The 20,432-nt window shown below is 45.0% G+C and overlaps 1 protein-coding gene and 1 non-coding gene across 2 annotated transcripts; one reads left to right on the top strand and one right to left on the bottom strand.

Annotated features, from left to right (window-relative positions):
- Window positions 1–973: 973 nt before the first annotated feature.
- FES (FES proto-oncogene, tyrosine kinase) lies at window positions 974–16,803 on the top strand. The gene is made up of 19 exons (XM_072618798.1): window positions 974–1,130; window positions 2,215–2,436; window positions 2,875–3,048; window positions 5,273–5,369; window positions 6,054–6,237; window positions 7,144–7,281; window positions 7,427–7,546; window positions 7,855–7,977; window positions 8,083–8,269; window positions 8,443–8,526; window positions 9,675–9,884; window positions 10,474–10,596; window positions 10,902–10,955; window positions 12,557–12,675; window positions 13,261–13,355; window positions 14,464–14,587; window positions 14,746–14,903; window positions 15,321–15,443; window positions 16,352–16,803. The coding sequence occupies exons 2-19, from the start codon at window positions 2,224–2,226 to the stop codon at window positions 16,492–16,494; spliced, it is 2,469 nt and encodes an 822-aa protein (XP_072474899.1). The 5' UTR covers window positions 974–1,130; window positions 2,215–2,223; the 3' UTR covers window positions 16,495–16,803.
- Window positions 16,804–18,205: 1,402 nt separating this feature from the next.
- On the bottom strand, window positions 18,206–18,309 carry LOC140521775 (U6 spliceosomal RNA). The gene has a single exon (XR_011973075.1). It is a non-coding gene; the product is annotated as a U6 spliceosomal RNA (small nuclear RNA).
- Window positions 18,310–20,432: the final 2,123 nt, after the last annotated feature.

Here is a 20,432-nt window from a genome sequence, read left to right as displayed (position 1 = left end):
AGCCCCATCATCTGGGAAAAAGGAATCAAGGAAAAGAATTTGTCCAAGAACCTTACAATTTTTACATCCTTTCCCCATCCCAGATCCTGACTTTGCCCTTCCTATTGGACCCAATCTTTTTAAAAAATTTTCTTTTGTATTGTGAACTTAATGAGCGCAAACATCTTAAGTTACAAAAAAACAAAAAAAAGAGATTACATAAGAAATAATGAATTTCTGTTACAAGTGTTTAAAGAAATACACATGAAGTATAACAACTTAGTAACAAAAATGATCCGTTTCCCCCTTTTATACTCTTTGCATTACAAAATGTTTTGTGGATGCTCTTTTTTTATGTCTGTCCTTACTAAGCTACATTCCTTCACCAAGCAGAAGCCTTCCCTTGACAAATATGTACCGACTAACAAAAGAAATCGGCCTATTGGCCAGCTCTGTCGTTCAGGTCTCCTTCTGCACCTCTAGTTCATCCCCTCTATCTCTGCCAAGAGGTGAAAAGGAGGTTTCATCAGCGGTCACTTGAAGGCGGGCTTGCTCGCTGGTCTGGTCAGCATTTTGGACTCCCTCCCTTTCCTTGGTCTCTAAGGAACTGGATAAGGGGGGCGGGGGGTGGTCTCAGGAAGGTCAGGCTGTTTCGTCTGTTTAGTCCATCCCAATCTGACTCATTCTCACCTGCCATGAGCCCACAAGCTGCACCCCTCGGCACCTCTGGATGGACTGCTCTGCGCCGGCCTCCGCTCCCCGGTTTTGCAGAACCCTGGACTCCAGGGAGAGGGGGCGGCCTGGGCTGGGAGTGGGGGGCGAGGGGCTCGCAGTTCTGAGAGGCTTGCCAGGTTACTAAATAAAGATGACCAGCTTTCCCCACCGGGACAAAGGTAGCGCCCGAGCTGCCCCACCGACCCTGGGTGGACGTGCAGAGACCATCGTGCGCTCTGAGGGTCCCCGAGCAGCCCCCGCCCCACTCCCCCCACCCCTCCTCCAGTCTCCCCTTCTTCCGACCCGCCCTAAGGCCGGGGCCACGTGAAACCGCGGGAGGAGGAAGCGACAGAATCAGGAACTGGCCGGAGAGCCAGCGGGGGCAGGGGCCGGAGCAGGGGCAGCGCGGCCGCCTGCAGGAGCAGCTCCCAGCGCCGGTAAACCCCCCCGCCCCAGCCGCGCAGCCGCGGCCGGAGCCTCTTAGCGGGTCCCCGGGGACGGCAGTGGGCTCGGCCGCGGGGAGGGCACGGGCGAGGGCTGGCAGACCGGGGGCCGGAGAAGGGTGGCGAGCTGGACGCTGCGGGATCCCTGGGTGGGCGGACCAGGAGAAGACAAGGAGCATTTTAGAAGGGTCCGGAGGAGCCTAGGCGGGGCTGGGTGGGATTGAGGGGGAAGGTAGGGGTGAGTGTCCCCAAGATCCTGAGCTGGGAGAGGAAGCGGGGGTGGCATTGCATGGGGGTGATGCCTGCAGGCCAGGGGGCGGGCAATTCTGGAAGAACTGGGAGGACTTGGGGGACCAGAACTGCCTGGCTGGGTGGACGAGACCGTTCATTCCCTTATTGTAATGGTTCCCAAATGGCCCTCGAGGTCCAGGGACTGGCACCGGAAAGGTGCCACCTTCCAATGACACGGTCTGAAAAGAATGTCCGTGATAAAGCCACCTGTAAACCCAGGATCGTCTGCTGGTGTCAGGAACGCCCTCGTATGAATTTTAAGGAGACTGCGAGTTGGTGTCCAGCTCTGTCAGGGGTGGAGGGATGGAAGAGCAGGACCTTGGGAATTGGGGCTGGGGTAGGGTGGCAAGAGGCACAAAACCCTGACCTGGGGCTAGTAGGGTCCAAAAAAGAAACCAGAGGACTTAAACCGCAAGTTCCCGTTCCTCCTTCTGGCTCTTGGCTTTGTGAAGATGTGTAATATTGAGTTGTTCTTAACACATCCTATATCACCTTTCTCTGAGATTTAAAGAAGGCGCCCAGAGAGGTCCCCTGAGAAGTGCCCCCCCAATTTTTTTTTCTAAATGAAATGACATCTTCTTTTGCTCATTTGAAATTGAATGCCTCAAGGTGTCCTTCCTTGGTAGGCCTCCAGGGCAGCTATATTTTATGGGTACCTCTACAGCAGCACCCCCAAGAATCTACCTGGTTGGGTACCGCTCTCTGCCCAGCTTCCACCTACTCAGGGACTCCTTCAGAACCCATGCCTTGATTCCAACTGGAAGTGAAGGCCTATCTTTGTTTCCAGGGCAACACCATGGGCTTTTCCTCTGAATTATGTAGCCCTCAGGGGCATGGAGCACTGCAAAAGTTGCAGGAGGCTGAGCTTCGACTCCTGGAGGGCATGAGAAAGTGGATGGCACAGAGAGTAAAGAGTGACCGGGAGTATGCAGGGCTGCTACACCACATGGCTTTACAGGAGGGGGGTAGCCAGGTCCGAAACCTAGACCACGTCAGCCAGATCAGCCAGGTGGGCTTCTATTTTCTGTTCCCTACCCCATTTCCTTCCCTGCTGCTCTTACCACTCCCTCTCTTCATAACCGGCGCTCTTCATCAATGTTTTTCCTCTTTTATATCTCCTTTGGATTTCAGTTCATCCTCAAAAGAGGCTCAGTCAGTTATTTCAGTGTCCTAGGTGGTGGGGCACAGCAGAGCCCTCTAAGGACACAAAGGTTGGCAATTTAGTGCCACCCTGGCAACAGCAATGTGAACAATTGGACTTTGCCACGACCCTTCTTCCTATTTCTTCACGTTATCAAATATATGAATATATGTATTTTTCTCAATACCTTGAAGTGCTATATAGATTATTATTAGCCATTATTATTCACAACTACTTCTCTGCCTCCCCCGACTCCATTGTCCCAGCTCCCCTAGTATCATCTACCTTGTCCTTTCCAATCTGTAGTCCTGGACAGAAATAACTCGTCAGACTGAAAGCCTAAGCCGGCTTCTTCGGCAGCATGCAGAAGATCTGAATTCAGGCCCCTTGAGCAAGCTGAGCATCCTGATTCGTGAACGGCAGCAGCTTCGAAAAAACTACAGTGAACAGTGGCAGCAGCTCCACCAAGATCTCACTAAGGTGCCATCTGCCTTTCTCCTTCTACCCTAGGCTGCCGTCCTTTTAACATCTCCCAAAGCGTAAAGAGCAGACTTGAGTAAGGGGAGTTCAGGAAGGGGATTATTGCTGGGGATGCCTTTCTCTAGATTACTTTGGTGCAATGAAAGTTTTGGTGACCAGACTGGCTGTGAAAGGTTTAGGGAATCTGCCCCTTCATTTTGTTCTTTCCCAGAGCTTTCCTAGGAATTTCTTGGTTCAAATTCAAAGAAAAACCCCTTCGTGATAGCCAGTTCTCCTTCCTTTTCTAAAATTAGCTTATCTGGTTACTCTAACCACTTTCCTTCGCAATAAGTATTTTTCTTTTGGTTCCTCTTTTCTGTTAGTTTTTCTTTAAGGTCCTGCCTGTACTCTACTTCAGTTGTCTTCATTATTCTGTCTAAGCCTGTCCTCTGTTCCTGCTCTGCTTCCACCTCCAGATGTCCACATCAACCTGAAAACAATTCTCTTTCTTGTATGACCAGTTCCCTTCCTGCAAAAGCTGGTGACACCCAATCCCTCCTAGGAATGAATCATGAATTAGCGGACTCCCCCTACCCCCATACAAAAAAAAAAATAATCCAGCATATGATCAGAAGTTTAAGGGAAGTATGGAAGGAAGGAGAAGATTGTCTGACCTTGCCCAAGACTTTAGAATCTTTAAAGTCGTCATTGTTTTTTCCTTTCCAAATTTTATCCTCAAACCCCACCCGTAGGTCTCTAGAGACTGCTCTAGGTGACTACTAAGCTTCTAATCTGGACTGAGTACTTTAGAGGCAGCGGCACTAACTTGGCCCTTCACTTTCATATGCTAAGAATGTATTTCCAGTCCCCTAGGGTCCTCTCTTCCTGCCTGATTTATTCCACTCCTAGACTACGTTGGCCCTGCTCTGCTTGATTCCTGGATCCGAATAACCATTGAATTTTCTAGTTCTTTGGTTGGAAATGGTGGCACCTGGTGGCCAAAATGTGACCTACAACATTTCCCATTTTGGGGGGGATGGACAGAACTGTAAACTTATTTTCTTTTTTAGAGGTGAAAGAGATCTTAAATAAGGGCAATGTTATTGATCTTAGAGTCAGGAAGACCTGTAAAATCCCACCTCTGACACTATTTGTGTGACCCTGAGAAAACCTTACGGCCTCTAAGTACCTTCTTCAACTCCCTAAAATTTTTCAGGGGTGGGGAACCTTGGTCCTCAAGGCCTCATGTGGTCTTCCAGGTCCTCAAATATGTCCCTTTGACTGAATCTAAACATCACAGAACAAATGCCCTTAATAAAAGAATTTGTTCTGTAAAACTTGGACTCAGTCAAGAAACCACACCCAAGGACCTAGAAGGCTACATGTGGCAGAAGGTTCCCCACCCCTCTTAAGTGATAGACTTATTGAAGGAAATGCCCACATATGGAATTCTCCACAATGACAAAAATTACAGACTTCTAAAAAGGATATTGTATTCCAAATTCCTTTACACGAGTATGACTTTCTGATACAGCTTCATCCATCGCTTAGAAAACTAAAATCCCAAGGGCTTAAAGCAACTTGTCCAAGTTCTAGAACCCTAAGTCTCCTGATCCCGACTTCTGTACCATATCAGTGTAGTATGTTGCACTTCCTAATAGTCAAGGAATTTCGATTTTTTTTTTGTCCAAAATAACCTCCCAAAGTTTGAGAAAACTAGTTGCCTCTTTTACATTGTCATAGAGCCAGACCCTACAGAAAGAAATTTACTTATTTTTAATCCCCTTTCCTTTAGTCTTTTGTTTTAACCTTTAAATGGTTTTTTATGTCTTTTGTTTTTATATCACCTGTTGTTGAGTTGTTTTCTCGGTGGTGTCCAATGTCCAGCTCTTCGTGACCCCATTTAGGGCTCTTCTTGGCAGAGATATTGGAGTAGTTTGCCATTTCCCTCTCCAGCTCGTTTTACAGATGAGGAAACTGAGGCAAACAGAGTTAAGTGACTTACCCAGCATCACACGGCTCTGACTCTAGGCCTAGCCCTCTATCCACTGGGTCACCTAGCTGCCTTTATGACTATCATTTCTGAATAGGGTGTTGCTGTACTTGAGTTTCAGTATTACTCTGCTAGAGTCACATCACTCAGGATTCTGTCCACTTGCTAACAGAGGCAGACCTACCCCAAAACAGCCCCTCCTTTAGGGACTTAGAACAGGTGCTGACTAAGTACTTTTTCTTGCTCTACCAGATACATAGCCTTGATATTGAAAAACTGAAAAGTCAATACCGTGTGCTAGCACGAGACAGCGCTCAGGCCAAGCGCAAATACCAGGAAGCCAGCAAAGGTAGGTAGCATCACTGGTTAGGGGCACTTCCTTCAGGTGCCTCTCTGTACAACGAGGGGCAATTTCAAACTCAAGGGAAATGAGCCTTCTTTTCTAGAGAAAGGATGCCAAACAGAAAAGAACCCAATCCTTACCAGTACTAATGCCTCACTGGTCTCTGGGCTTTGGCCTAATCCAAGGTATACAAATTTGTTCGTTGAGGATAAGGACTGTTTTTTAACTTTTTGGCATGCCTATTGGCCCCCATGTTGTCCCCAGCACATCAATACTCAGGCAGTGCTGTTGGCTAAATACCCTCCAACCTGGGCTTGGAATTGATAGTACTTTAAGTACTAAGTCCACTCCTCAGTAGCCTCTAATCTAGAAAAATTGCTGGGGAAAGAGCATCTGGACCAAACCTTCCCATTTCCCTTCCCCTTAGAGGCTGATTTGGTCCAGAAAAGCCCTTTGCATGTAGACTTGGGGGAGGGAAGTAATCCACTTGATTTGGAGGTCCAATCCAGCCCTGGGTCATCCCTGACCTAGAGGAGCCCTGAAAGGCTGGGCTAGTTCCTGGGTGGCCCTGGCCCTGGAAAGTCAGGTTCACCCTAGAAAGTGGGTTGCTGTGCATCTTACTGATTTCTCTTCAGTGCTGGGAAGGAATTAATCAACTCTGTCTATGTCCTGGTCCCCTTCTCCATACAGACAAGGACCGGGACAAGGCCAAGGATAAGTATGTTCGAAGCCTCTGGAAACTCTATGCACATCACAACCGCTATGTTCTGGGCGTCCGGGCTGCCCAGCTGCACCATCAGCACCACCACCAGCTGTTGCTGCCTGGCCTTCTCCAGTCCCTGCAGGACCTGCATCAGGAGATGGCCCTAATCCTGTAAAGACCTCTCTACTTGGCCTCTGAGCTCCCCAAATCTCTTTCCTCATCTCCCACGTTGTCCTCTGCATCCTCCAGAACCCCAGACTGATTTGTCCTATGATAGACTTTCTGGCAGCACGGGACAATGGAAGGAGCCCTAAATTTAGAGTCCCAGGGTCTGAGTTCAAATCCTAACTCTGCTGTCTGTGCAACCTTGGTCAAGTCACCTAACTTCTCTGGGCCTCACTTTCCTCATCTGTATGGATGGGATTAGAATTAATGATCTCTAAAGTCCCTTCTAGCTCTCAATCTATGATCCTATGACCCCTTTTCCTACCTATCAAAAGATTCCAAATTTGCCTGCAGAACTTTCCCAAGCCATTAGCCAGTCCCCTTAAGAAGAAATAAGGGGGAAGGGTTGGAAAAACGTTCAGGAGATGGTACCAAGGACTGGTTCAGGAGTGGGGGTGGGGGGTGGGACAAAAGGGCAAAGAAGGGGAAGGGAGGAAAGACAAGAAACATTTCTCAATTCCCTGTTACGTGGCAGACACTGTGGTAAATGCTTTACAAATATATCATTTGATCCTTACAACAACCCTGTGAAGTAGATGGTGTTATTATCCCTCTTTTAAAGCTGAAGAAACTGAGACAGAGGTTAAGTGGCTTGCCCAGGGTCAAGTAAGCATCTGAGGACATATTTTGAACTCTGGTTTTCTTGGCTTCAGGCCTGGCACTCTATCCTCTGCATCACCTAGCTGCCTCTGCATCCAGAGTGATGGTTCAGAAAGGGTTAATTGGGTCCTGGGCCTGGTATAGAGCACTGGAATGAGGTGGGGTGGGGGACTTTATGTATAGAAAGCCCCCTCCATCCTGTGAGAGGGGTTTTCTACAGATCCTCTGTGCTTGGGGGTGGGTGGCAAACAGGAAAGAAATCCTACAAGAGTACATTGAGATCAGCAGCCTGGTACAGGACGAAGTGGTGACCATCCATCGGGAGATTGCAGCTGCTGCAGCCTGTATCAATCCCTACACGGAGTATGAAGGCTTTCTTCAGCAATATGGGTAAGCTCCCATGTAAAAACGTGAAGAGTTCATCTACCTTCTTCCTCTTCCCATCAAGTACCACTTTATTGAGAACTTTCTCCTTGCCCAGTGAAGGAATCACCCTTGAACTCTGACCCCTATGGTACTACCCACTCCCCCACAGATCATCACCGAACACTCCTCCCTGTGTGACCTTTGATGACACCTTGTTGGAGGAAGTTGAACAGCTGGAAGCTGGGGAGCTGCAGTTGAATGAGCTGACAATAGAGAGTGTACAGCACGCGTATGTGTGGGAATGTGGCACTTGTGTGAGGCCATGGGGATGCCACTATGTTTGTGTTTGTGTAGGCAGTTGGGTGCTAAGAGTATTGATATGGCCTGAGAACTACAGTGTACAGATATACAATGGGGAGGGAGGGGCAGTTGGAGACTTAAACATACAAGATGTAGCATGGGGGCTGAAGATTACAAAGGTATGCTGAGGGGGTGGTAGTAACAAGCAAGATGGTGAGCATCTTTACTGGAAACTGCTCTTTCCTGGGAGAAGGAAAGGGATAGGGCTGTTACTGACACATGTTTTGGGGTCCATAGCCTAACTTCAGTGAATGAGGAGCTGACCACGGCCACAGAAATGGTGATGAGTAGGCAGCAGGTTGTCACCCAGATGCAGAAGGAGATTCAGAGGGAAGAAGAAAGCATTCACCCAAGGGAGAGGTGAGACTGAAGGAGAAGAGTCAAAGGGCCTAGATAGATTTTGGGGAAGAAAGGAGAGGAGTAGGATGAAGTGATCTTTTTCCAGCCATCTGGTCTACCCAACAGAGTACAGCTCCTTGGGAAGCGCCAGGCCCTGCAGGAGGCACTCCAGGACTTCCAGATGGCCTTATGCAGCCAAGCCAAACTGAAAGCCCAGCAGGACCTGCTACAAAGCAAGTTGGAGCAACTGGGCCCTGGGGAGCCACCCCCTGTCCTCGTGCTCCAGGATGACCAGCACTCCACCTCCTCTACAGTAAGCCTGTTCCTTCAATCTTATGATCCCCAGGCTTGGCACATGTCCTGGCCAGAGACGACATTGTCTCCCTAACCCATTTCTTCTTCTCTCAGCATTAAGGAGACCCTTATTATACCTCTTCCCCTTTCTTGAAAACTCAGCCATGCCCTGAAATCTATCCTTGATCACAGGAACAGGAACGTGAGGGTGGAAGGACGCCCACCTTGGAAATTCTGAAGAACCATATCTCAGGAATCTTCCGTCCTAAATTCTCAGTAAGTAGGTCTAGACTGCTAAAGTCCTAAACCCATTCACTCTACATTCCTCCCACTTTGTTTTCCTCCTTTTCTCCGTGATTACTTTTCATGTCAGGTAGGATGGTCTTGGCCTTCACTTCTGGGAAAAAAAGTGATATCCTTGGGAGCAGCTGTTTTTCCTATAGTCGGTTAGCCACATATCCCCTATGAATTCAGAGCCGCAGTGTTCACCATCAGCCTCCCACTCCACAGCTCTCCACCTCCTAACCTTGACCATGACCTCAGTATGTCCACCTAGGCCTTGACTTGGGTTATGCATTAGTCCCTTACTCTAAGAATGCAGATCAGTTGAACAAGCATTTATCGAGCCTAACATAGCAGTGGTAGGCGCTATGGGTTATCAGAGATGAGTTGGATATGTTCCATGCCCTTGAGAACCTACAACAGGGGACACATCCATAAATAATTACAATCTAAAACAGTATTTTGATAAGTGCCATAAAAGAAGTGCCTTGGGGGTTTGGAACAAAAGTAAATCATATCTGATTGGGAGTATAGTAGAAGATTAAGGAGCTGGCATCCAATCTGGACCTTGAAGGATAAGTAGGATTTTTAAAAAATTGTTATTGCCTTTTGTTTTTATACCAACATTATTTTCCCTTAACACTTCACCCCCACACCAGACCCTTCTTTGCAACAGAGGGGGAGAATTTTAGCAGGAGAGATGGGGGTGGGGGGAGGAATGTTCTAAGTGGAGAGAATGGAAAGAACAGGGGTGTGGACATGGTAAAGGTGGGGAGCATGTTCAGGGAACAGCAGGTAGTCTGCTTTGGCTAAAGCAAAGGAAACATTTGCTAAGGAATGAGAGATAAGACCAGAGATAGAGGGGCATATGGTAAAGGGCTCTGAATGTCAAACAGAGAAGTAGGCAGTAGGGCTCCATCGAGGAGCATAGGAAGGGGGACATCTAGGGAGAGGAGGGGAAGAGTTACATAATCCAAGCTGTTCTTTTGGCAGTATGTGTAGAATAAACTGGAAGGTGAAAAATTGGAGTTGGTGAGATAGTGAGGAGGTTATTACAATCACCCAGGGAAAAATAATGAGAGTCTGAATTAAGGAGGAGGCAGCGGGAAGTGTTCCATGTGTTTGTCTGTGTTGTCCCCCAGCTCCCTCCACCACTCCAGCTCATCCCAGATATACAGAAGCCTCTACAGGATCAGGTGTGGTATCATGGTGCCATCCCACGAACAGAGGTGCAGGAGTTACTAGTGAATTCTGGGGATTTTCTCGTGCGAGAAAGCCAGGGAAAACAAGAATACGTGCTATCCGTGATGTGGGATGGGCAGCCTCGCCATTTCATCATCCAGTCTTCAGATGTGAGTTCAAGGGAAGCCTTGTGAAGGACATGTATTTGCCCCAGCTCTTGGGAGCATTATATCCATTATCCCTTTTTCAAGCAAGCCCCTTGAGTCAGAAAAACACAAGAGTAGGAGTAGAAAAAGGGTATTGGATCTTAGAATTCTGGGGCTCTAAGGAACCTGAGGGATGATCCAGTCTAGCCTATTCAATTTACAGATAAGGAAATTGAGGTTTAGAGAGTTTAAATGACTAAAGTCCTACATCTCATTAGTGGCAAAGCTTAGAACAGAACCAGGGTTTCCTACTCTAATCTTTTGTTCTTTTCATTAAACTATGCTGTATCTCCAACTGGGAGGTGCAGAAGGGAAGCTTTATTAGTATGTGAATGATATGACTAGGCATGACCAACTGACATGACTAAGATCTGATCTGTTGTTTATAAGACGTATGCCTTAACAACTAAGCCAAGAAGACCATAGTTCCTTTTTCCAGTGCAAAGATGTTCTCATAGACCCAGCCGTCCAAAAGTCAGGCAGCTTCTTGTTGTAGGGGCTAGCCTTTGTGTTATCTAGGAGTACTGATTTCATGCTCTGATCCACCTCACAGAATCTGTATCGCCTAGAAGGGGATGGATTTCCCAGCATCCCCTTGCTCATTGACCACTTACTCCGCTCCCAGCAGCCCCTCACCAAAAAAAGTGGTATCAGTCTGAACAAGGCAATCTCCAAGGTAATTTTCCCAAGTTAAGCCTCTAGATTTCCTCCCCCATCCTCTGGTAAACTGGTCCGTTTTCCCACCCTAGTGGCTTACCTTGCCCCTTCTGCATTCAGTACCTGTTACCTAAAGCCTGGAGGGCAGAGAACAGAAGGAGGGAAGTAAAGACTTTCAAGAATTACCCACCTTAGCTCACAAAAGTAGGAAAAGACCTCTCCAATAGGTCTGATCAGCCCAAAGCTCATATAGTACTCCTATAGAGCCCAGCAACCTTCCTGTGTAACATCAGCTTAATTTTCCCAAATCCACTCCTTCCCTAGGACAAGTGGGCCCTGAACCATGAAGACCTGGTGCTAGGTGAAAGAATTGGACGGGTAAGTGCCAACACTATGCTAACTTGCATCCTCTATCCGGGTCACACTTGCCTCCTAATTTATTCCCCCCATTCTCCCATACTCATCTCACCTTTTTCAACTCCTAAGTTATATGCATGAAAATGCCTCTCTTTTGTCTTCTAATTGTCTTCTATTAAGGTCCACTTTCTAGGAGGCTTTGTTTGATTACAAAGTTTTAGCTTGTTCTAGGTCCTCATGTACATTTTGTATACTGGCAACACCTAATTATTAGCCATCTTGTAGATCACTTTAAAGATGGCTTCCCCGTGACACCCACTTCCATTTGTAAGAGCCTAGTTGTAGAGTGTGAAAGGAACGTGGAATCCTTTTAGGCCAACCCCCTCATTTTACAGATTAGGAAACAGGCACAGGGAGGTTAAGTAACTTGTCATTGTCAGTTGGTACATGTTCAGGGTATGTAGGGTTTTTTTAAGTTTATAATTTTTTTTAACTCTTTAATTTTCCTTTTCTAAATTTTGAGTACCAAATTCTCCTCCTCCCTTTAGCCACTTCGCTACCCATTAAGAAAGCAACCGAGATGATACCCCTTATACATATGAAATTATGCAAAACATAATTCAATGTTAACCATGTTGCAAAGCAAAATCAAGTGAAAAAAATATGCTTCAGTCTACACTTGGAGTTTATCAGTTCTCTCACTGGAGGTGGATAGCATTTTCATCATAAGTTCTTTGTAATTGGTTTGAATCATTATATTGATCAGAGTACCTAAATCTTTTATAGCTTATCCTTATTCCAATATCTCTGTTACTTTGTACAATGTTCTCCTGGTTCTGCTCACTTCATTTTGCATCAGTTCATATAAGTCTTCCCAGGTTTTTCTGAAACAATCTGCCTTCTTATAGCCCAATAGCATTCCATCATAATCTGTAACATAACTTGTTTGGACATTCTCCAGTTGATGGGCATCTGCTCAATTTCCAGTTGTTTACCACCACAAAAAGAGCTGCTAAAAATTTTTTTTCATATAGGTCCCTTTCCTTTATCTTTGATCTCTTTGAGAAACAGAGTTAGTAGCAATATTGCTGGGTCAAAGAGTATGCAGAGTTTTGTAGCCCTTTGGGCATAGTTTCAAATTATTCTCCAGGATGATTGGACTAGTTTATAACTCCAGCTACAGTGCATTAATGTCCCTATTTTTCCACATACCTTTCAGCATTTGTTATTTTCCTTTTCTGGCATATTTGCCATTCTGATAGGTATGAGGTGATACCAAGGTATGTAGTTTTAACGTTGGCTCAGAAACATGGTTGGGAGGATAAATTTGCAAAAAAGTGAGGCATTTCAAATTCAAATAGAAGGTTATCTATGCCATTTATCTCAGCATAGAAAACTGCAGCTTATTTTCTTATTACATATGTACTTGTGTTGCTTCCCCAATTTGATTTAAACTCCTTGAGAGACATTGGATTTGATCCATCTTCTGGAGGGAGAGTTTGCAAAAGGAAGATGAATTGGCTGGTATAACGCTGTGGTTCCGGGGAGAAGGGTAATTGGACAGGACGAAGATAAGATGACTGAATGGTGAGGGCTCTGGTATGAACCTAAGGTTGTTGCAGGGGAACTTTGGAGAGGTGTTCAGCGGCCGTCTCCGTGCCGACAACACTCTGGTGGCAGTAAAGTCCTGTCGGGAAACTCTCCCATCTGATCTCAAGGCCAAGTTTCTGCAGGAAGCAAGGTGAGGAGGAGTAGTGTAGATTCATCATCAAGCTCCTAGTCTGCCCTAACTCATTTTCAGGAGAACTCCTATTCAGTTTACTTGTGTCAAATACCTACATTGTGCACTTGGGGAGAGATAGGAAGTTTAGGTAAGACATAGTCCCTATCCTTATGGCTCCTGTTCCAAGGAGATCCTAGAGAATCTGGAGAAGACCATTGAATCTCTCAATAAACTTTGGAAATTGTGTTCCTCAGCATGTGAAAAATTGAACCTTTATTCATTTCTGTTACCCATTATTTGTTTTGGGGTTGATATCTTCACTTTAGTATCTGTAACCTGATAAAAGAAAATACATACCTCCAGGCCACTGAGAGCAGAGTTCATTAGCAGTATGTACACTTAGAAAAATTTATATTATAAAGGGCCTTTTGTAGCCCCTACTATGTTAGGCCCAACCTGCATTGCCAACCCCTAATTCTAGCCCTGCCTTGGTACATTCCAGCTCCCTACTGCTGGGGAACAGAGGTCACAGATTGTACTGTATTAAAGTAGGGTTATGAATCTGGCCATGACCTGATACCTCCTCTGGTGATTCCCTCACAGAATCTTGAAGCAGTATAGTCACCCCAACATTGTGCGACTCATTGGCGTCTGTACCCAGAAACAACCTATCTACATCGTCATGGAGCTGGTACAAGGTGAGTGTCTCCAAGATAGAAAAGACAATCTAGCCAAAACAGCTTTCCATGACAGTGCCAGGGCCACCCAACTGCTTTCTTTATACCTGGATACTTACTCTCTTTTATTCCCAAGGCTTCTAGTCCCTTGGGAGGAACAATATCCAATTGTATTTTTTGAAGGCTTAAAAATACGAATAAAAAGCATCAAGGGAAAATAACAGTCATAATAGTTATACTTATTATAGCACTTCAGAGTTTAGAAAGTGCTTTCTTCACAAAAACCTAGCACAAGCATTGATATACCCTTCTTACAGATGAGGAAACTGAGTTAATAATAGCTAACATTTATGTAGCACCTACTGTATACCAGTCACTGTGCTAAGTACTTTACAATTATTATTTCATCCTCACAACAACCATAGGAAGTAGTCTGTGATTATCCCCATTTTACATATGAAGCAAACAGAGATTAAGTGGCTTGTCCAAGTCACACAGCTAAGGGTCTGAAACTAGATTTCAAACTCAGGTCTTCTTATCTTCAAGCCCACAGCTTTATCCACTGCATCACCTAGACTTACCCTCAACTTGCCAATAGTCACGTTGTTAGGAAAAATAATGATGACTATGATAATTCATGTTTAACAAGGCATCTGGCACATTTTTATTATTGTTCAGTCATGTCTGACTCTTTGTCACCCCCTGGATCGTAGAACACTAGGCCTTTCTGTCCATGTACTGCCTGTGGGGTTTTCTTGGCAGAGATAGTGGAGTGATTTGCCATTTCTTCCTCCAGTGGATCACCTTCTGCAGAACTCTCTATGATGACCTGTCCACCTTGGCTAACCCTGCATGGCACATCTCATAGTTTCATTGAGTTATTCAAGCCCCTCTGCAGCGACAAGGCAGTGATCCAGGAGGGGACCTGGCCCTTACTATGTATTTAATAAATGTTTACTGATTGATCTAGCACTGTACGGTTTAAGAAGCACTTTATATAAATTATCTCATTTGATAAACAGTATCAAAGGCATAATTGAATATAGGTCTTCTGACTGACTCTGGTAATTTTTTCCAGTGTCTGGTAATGAGATCCCAATCCTTTGTGATCCCTCCACCCTCTCCTCAGGTGGGGACTTCCTGACCTTTCTTCGGACCGAGGGTTCCCGGCTTCGAGTGAAGTTGTTGCTACAGATGGTGGGAGATGCAGCTGCTGGCATGGAATACCTGGAAAGCAAGCACTGTATCCATCGGTGAGTGTGCCCTTCAGTCAAGATGATGGTGGATGGCATCCTGACTCTTTGCTGAAATTGAGGGGCTAGGGGTCATCAGGATTGGCCTTGGGGAAAACTCAAGGTTCAGGGTTGGGAGGTCTTATGGATTCAGTTCCTTGTTCTACTGCCCTCCCCAGGGACTTGGCTGCTCGGAATTGCTTGGTAACAGAGAAGAATGTGCTGAAGATCAGTGATTTCGGAATGTCTAGAGAGGGGGCTGATGGTATCTATGCAGCCTCAGGGGGTCTCAGACAGGTCCCTGTCAAATGGACAGCGCCTGAAGCTCTTAACTATGGTACCAACTCCTTTCTTCTAATCCCACTGGTCCTACCTGGCTCCTCCTGGTCCCTACTCAAGGTCAATACAGGTGTCCTCTTTAATGGGTAGCTATCTGAACCTGGAAATGACTCTACGTACCTTGTGCTGTGGAGTTGGGTTGGAGTCTGCTTCTAACATGCCTGATTTTACTCAGCCACCCAACCACACACACACACACACACACACACACACACACACACACTTCCCTTACATCCTCTTCCCTTTCTGCCAGTAGCTTAGCCCAGCTTAGAGACCCTAATCTATACTCCCAGGTCAATATATGCTCCCAGCCAAACATATATAGCATGACACCAGGGTAACAGGTACCCTTCCTTGTTGTCTCATTAGTTGGTTCACTAGCTTCCCTTTCCTCCCAATTGGGTTCTCCTCACAGGGCGCTACTCCTCTGAGAGTGATGTATGGAGCTTTGGAATCTTGCTCTGGGAGACCTTCAGTCTGGGAGCATCTCCCTACTCCAACCTCACCAACCAGCAGACTCGGGAGCTTGTAGAAAAGGGTAAGAAGGGTGACTGACTTCCCCTTCAGAAGCTGTAAACTTCCAGGTCCCAACTTTATGATGGAAGTTGTGAGTCCATTTCTCCTCCCCAGTAGCTAGCTTTTATTTAGCAATTTAGATGTGTTATCTCATTCAGTGCTCATAGTAGCCCTATAAGATAGGAGTCATTGTTATCCCTGTTTTACAGATGAGGAAACTGAGGTTGAGAGGGGTTAAGTGACTTCCCAGGGTCATACAACTAGTGAGTGTCTGAGGCAGGATTTTAACTCAGGCCTTTTTTTTTTTTTAATTTATTTGTTTTCAGTTTTCTACAATCACTTCCATAAGTATTAGATTTTTCCCCCCTCCCTCTCTGAGATGGCATGCAATCTTATATGAGTTCTACACATACATTTAACTCAGGCCTTCTTTACTGATCCCTAAGACTCTTGAGTAAAAAATCAGATGATTTAGGGCTGGAAGGAACTTTAGCAGTTGTCTAGGCCAGAGATTTTTTAACTTGGGGTCCACAAGATCCATGAACAGATTTCAAAGAGATTCATGAACTTGGATAGAAAAAGAATTACATCTTTATTTAATATAATTGATTTCCTTTGTTATACTATACATTTTATTTTATACGTTTAATAATAGCTAGCATTTATATAGCACTTAAGGGTTGCAAAGGCACTTTATATAGGTTACTGTATACATTTAAAAGCATTATTCTGAGAAGAGTTCTTTAGAAGCTTTACCAGAATGCCCTAAAAATTAAGAAACTGTGATCTAATTAATTCAAAGATGGTCAGTGCTATATTAGGAAATGAGAGATCCTTGGGAAAGATGAGGAGTCACTGACTGTTATTGGGGTTCTTCTGGGCATCCAGTCTCCTACTTTCTCCTTATTCACCTGTCCTTATTACACCTAGGTGGGCGCCTCCCCTGCCCAGACCTGTGCCCAGATGCTGTGTTCCGGTTGATGGAGCAGTGCTGGGCCTATGAGCCAAGCCAGCGACCCAGCTTCAGTGCCATCCACCAGGAGCTACAAGGGATCCGAAAACGGCATAGGTGATGCCAAGAACAGGGACCCCCATTTCTGCCTCTCTGCTCCTTCCCCTGAGGACAATACCCTAGTTGGGAGAGCATGATCCTTCTCCTTAGCCTCAGCTTTTTCAAAGCCCCAGGGCTGGGGAGCCTGGTAAATGCCAGCAGGAGCCCTCAATCTCCCTGTTGGAGCCAACCATTTCCCCAGGCCCATAGTTCTCACTGTCAAAATCAGTGCAGGGACGTGTATCTGCACTGGGTCTGTTCTGTACCCTCATGTGTTCCTAGGGTACAAGCTGCTTCCTTCTGTGAGAAATAATAAAGCTACTTATCCTTACTCTGGATACTTTGGATGGAGCTTCCTTGGTGAAGCTGGGCTGTAGTACCTCGCAGCATTGAAAATAATGTCTTTAGGGACTCTGAGGTATGTGGGGGGGCGGGGGGGTAGAGGGGGCACTGCATCCTGTGGGAGTAGCCAGGCCTCCCTTACAAGTCACTGGAAACAAAGGAGAGATGGCAGAACTCTGAGTCTAGGGCCTGTTTGGCAGGCAGCCCAGTCTGAACAACAGACACTAGAAAACAAAAGGAATTTGCCTGCCGGAAAGTTAAACTGAGCCCAGGATAGGTAAGAGTGAGAAAAGCTTAGATCGGAAAGGGACTTTAGAGGTCACTTAGCCTAGCTAGCCTCTTACCTGGTGCAAGAATCCATTGTATATAATGTACCTGGCAAGTGCCTCTGAGAACTTCCTTTCTAAAACAACAAAAAATATTTTATCTGTATCTATTGTTACTAAATTGCCTACATTTCCCATTCTTCTTTCCCCTCCCAGAAAGCTGACTTATATAACAAAAGAATTTTTTTAATTTTATTTTTCTAAAACTTAAATACATAATAAGAAAAAAGAAACCTATTATAAACTTAAATACAAAATAAGAAAAGAAAAAACATGTCATGTGCACAGCAGAATGTGAGGATTCAAAATATATAGCAATAAATTTCCATTTCAAGAAAGCCTATGTAATAAATACTGTGCGTTGTGTTGAGAGCTATCCATCTTTGCTTCCTTGTAAGTTTTCTTTGGTTCTCTGCTGTGCATTTTTTACTTTGTTCTTTTTCCCTCCTTCTTTCCCCCCACCCCCGGCTACATTTAAACATGGATATATTTATGTAGAGATATAAAAGACTTTTTTTAAGGAAAAGGAGGAAAAAGAGAAAAAAGTAACTAGCAAAACTGGTCAATATGTTGGAAGAAACAAATAAACAACTGTGAAACTATACACAATGATCCACAGCCTTGGAGCCTCCACCTCTGCAAAGTAATGGGGAAGGTGTCTTTTCATATCACTTCAGGATTCTGCTTATTCTGTGTAATTTTGAAAAATCCATTTTTGGTGTGTTTATGGTTGTTCTTTGCACTTATTGTAGTCATTGTGTATATTCGTTTCTTGGTTCTTCTCATTTCGCTTTGCATCAATTTGCTTAAGTCTTCATATGATTCTTTGGATTCATCGTATGTGTCATTTCTTACAGCATCTCCATTCTATTCGTGTTACCATGGTTTGTTCAACCTCCCCCCAGTCAATAGGTATTTACTTTGTTTCCAGTTCTTTGCTACTACAAAAAGTGTTCCTATAAGTATTTTGGTTTATTTGGGAACTCTGTTTTCATAAAAGACCTACTTGGGAGTATATTCCTAGCAGCAGGATCTCTGGGATCAAAGGGTGTGGACACTTAAAGAATGTATCTGGAACATCTTATGAATTTGTTTGTCGTCCTTGCTCAGGGGCCATGCTAATCTCTGTATTGTTCCAATTTTAGTGTATATATTCCCAAAGCTAGCACCTGACTGAGCACTTTCAGTGGCAGAGAATTTATCATTTAGTAAAGCAGGCTGGTTGATTTTTAACAGCTCTAATTTTTAGAAAGTTCTTCTTCATATTGAGCCAAAACCTGGTTCCTTATACCTTCTACTAGTCTAGAGAGCTCTGATTCTGCCCTCTGGAGTAGAACCTTCCATCTGAAAAGATAGTACCAGGGCAGGAAGCTTGGGTTTGTTTACCATTATGGTGGCAGGCTAGATGGTACAGTAAGTAGAGTGCTGGGTCAGACTCAATCTCCTCTCTTCCAGCCTTGAGCACCTTGAGTAAGAAAAAGTGGAAGTTGAACCCTGGGAATGACTCCAGAAGGACACTGAGAGTGATTGCAGGACTTTGAATAAGGCTGCAGAGCTTTAGGTAGGGAATGGATCAGAGAATCATGAAGGACCTTGAGATTTACATCTGCATGGGACTTTGGTGGGCCCCCTCATTTTATAGATAAGGAAACTATCACCTGGAGAGGTAAAGTGATATTCCTAAGGACGCTCGAGTTCTAAGCTGCAGAGACAAGTGTGAAATCTGACTTTTGATTCCAAGTGCAAGGGTCTTTCCAGCAGATGGGGCTAGAGTAGATGATCTCCAAGGCTGCTCCCAGCTCTATATTGATAATTCTCTGAACAAGTCACTAATCTCAGTTGCCCTATTATTTCATCATCATTGAATAGCATTTACTAAGCATCTCACTTTATTCTATACTTGGCACACTAGCCCCAGAAGCCAAAGACTGTTTTAACACCTCCCTCCCTCACTGCACCAACACATACACACACACTCACAAAACCATAGCCAAAATTGTGAAATTTTCCTTTTTTGGTTTAACAAAAATTTATTAAGCACTGACTACATGAGGGATAGAGACAAAAATTAAATCCTGCCCTCAAGGGGCTTCATTCTACTGGTGGAAAACAATAGAAAATCCAATAGAAGACAATAAATGCCAGACTGGAAAATCTGTGTCACATCCTGTTAGCAATGGAAAGTCATTTAGAGCTTTTTAGTGAGAGGGAGAGGGTAATATGTCCAGATATGTGTTTTAGGAATATTAATTTTGAAACTGTCAAGGATGAATCAGGAGAGAGATGGAAAACAAGGAGACCATCTAAGGAGGTACAAAAGGATGAAGGCATGAACTAGAACAGTAGAGTGAATAAAGAGAAGGAGATGGATGCCAGAGATGTTGGGAAGATTTCATTGACCAAGATTGGTAACTGAATGGATATATGGGGTTGAAAGGAGCGAGGAGAGTCAAGGATGACTCCAAAGCTGTGAACATAGGTGACTGGAAGCCTAGTGGTGACGTCAACAGAAATGAGGAAGCCTGGAGGAGGGCTGGGGTGGAGGGAGGATTCAAATAAGTTCCATTTTGGACCTGCTGAGTTTAAGATGCCTATGGTGGAGATACCTGCAGTTGGTGATGTAGGACCTGGATATCTGCAAAAGAATTAGGGCTAGATGCATAGAATTAAGAGGTTTTGGAATAGAAATCTAATCCTCAGAGCTAATGAGATCAGTAAACCAGAGTGTAAAGAAAGTGGAGAAGATGGTCCAGGAGACAGTGTTGGGGGACCTCCAGCACAACAGACCAGAGAAGGGAAATACCACAGAAGAGATTGCATGGTCAGACAGGCAGGAGAAATAAGAGAGCTGGGAGACAAGCTTCATTCTGCACCTTTTCCCCGCTTTGTACTGTTACCATTCCTCTGCTTAAATCCCTTATTTCTCTCCCCCCATTTCAGCGCCCATAAAAGAACATGAAATGATTTTATGCTAAGATGCAGGTGATTGATAGGTTACAAGTGTTGTCCTTCCTAGAGGAATCCAGAAATTAAGGATTATTTCTTGCTAATCTGCCCCAACGTCAGCACTGTTTTAGGTATTGTAGCATTTAGGAGAGCTGGTTCCTGCTCTCACGTTTGCAGCCTAGCTGGAGGGATGCGACATAAAAACATGTACAAAGTAACAAACCGTGTATGTAACGACCGATTGTGAGATACTGTGTTTGCATTGTAACTGGGCTACAAAGTTTGGGGGGGGGCAGGAGGTCTAACGGGAACCGCCGGCATCTGTCCGCAGCGGGAGCCGGGGGAG

Source organism: Notamacropus eugenii, chromosome 1 (assembly GCF_028372415.1).
Source record: "Notamacropus eugenii isolate mMacEug1 chromosome 1, mMacEug1.pri_v2, whole genome shotgun sequence".
In the NCBI taxonomy this organism is placed as follows: Eukaryota; Metazoa; Chordata; class Mammalia; order Diprotodontia; family Macropodidae; genus Notamacropus; species Notamacropus eugenii.
The sequence above is the reverse complement of the archived record's forward strand: the minus strand, read 5'-3'. Positions and strand labels throughout refer to the sequence as shown.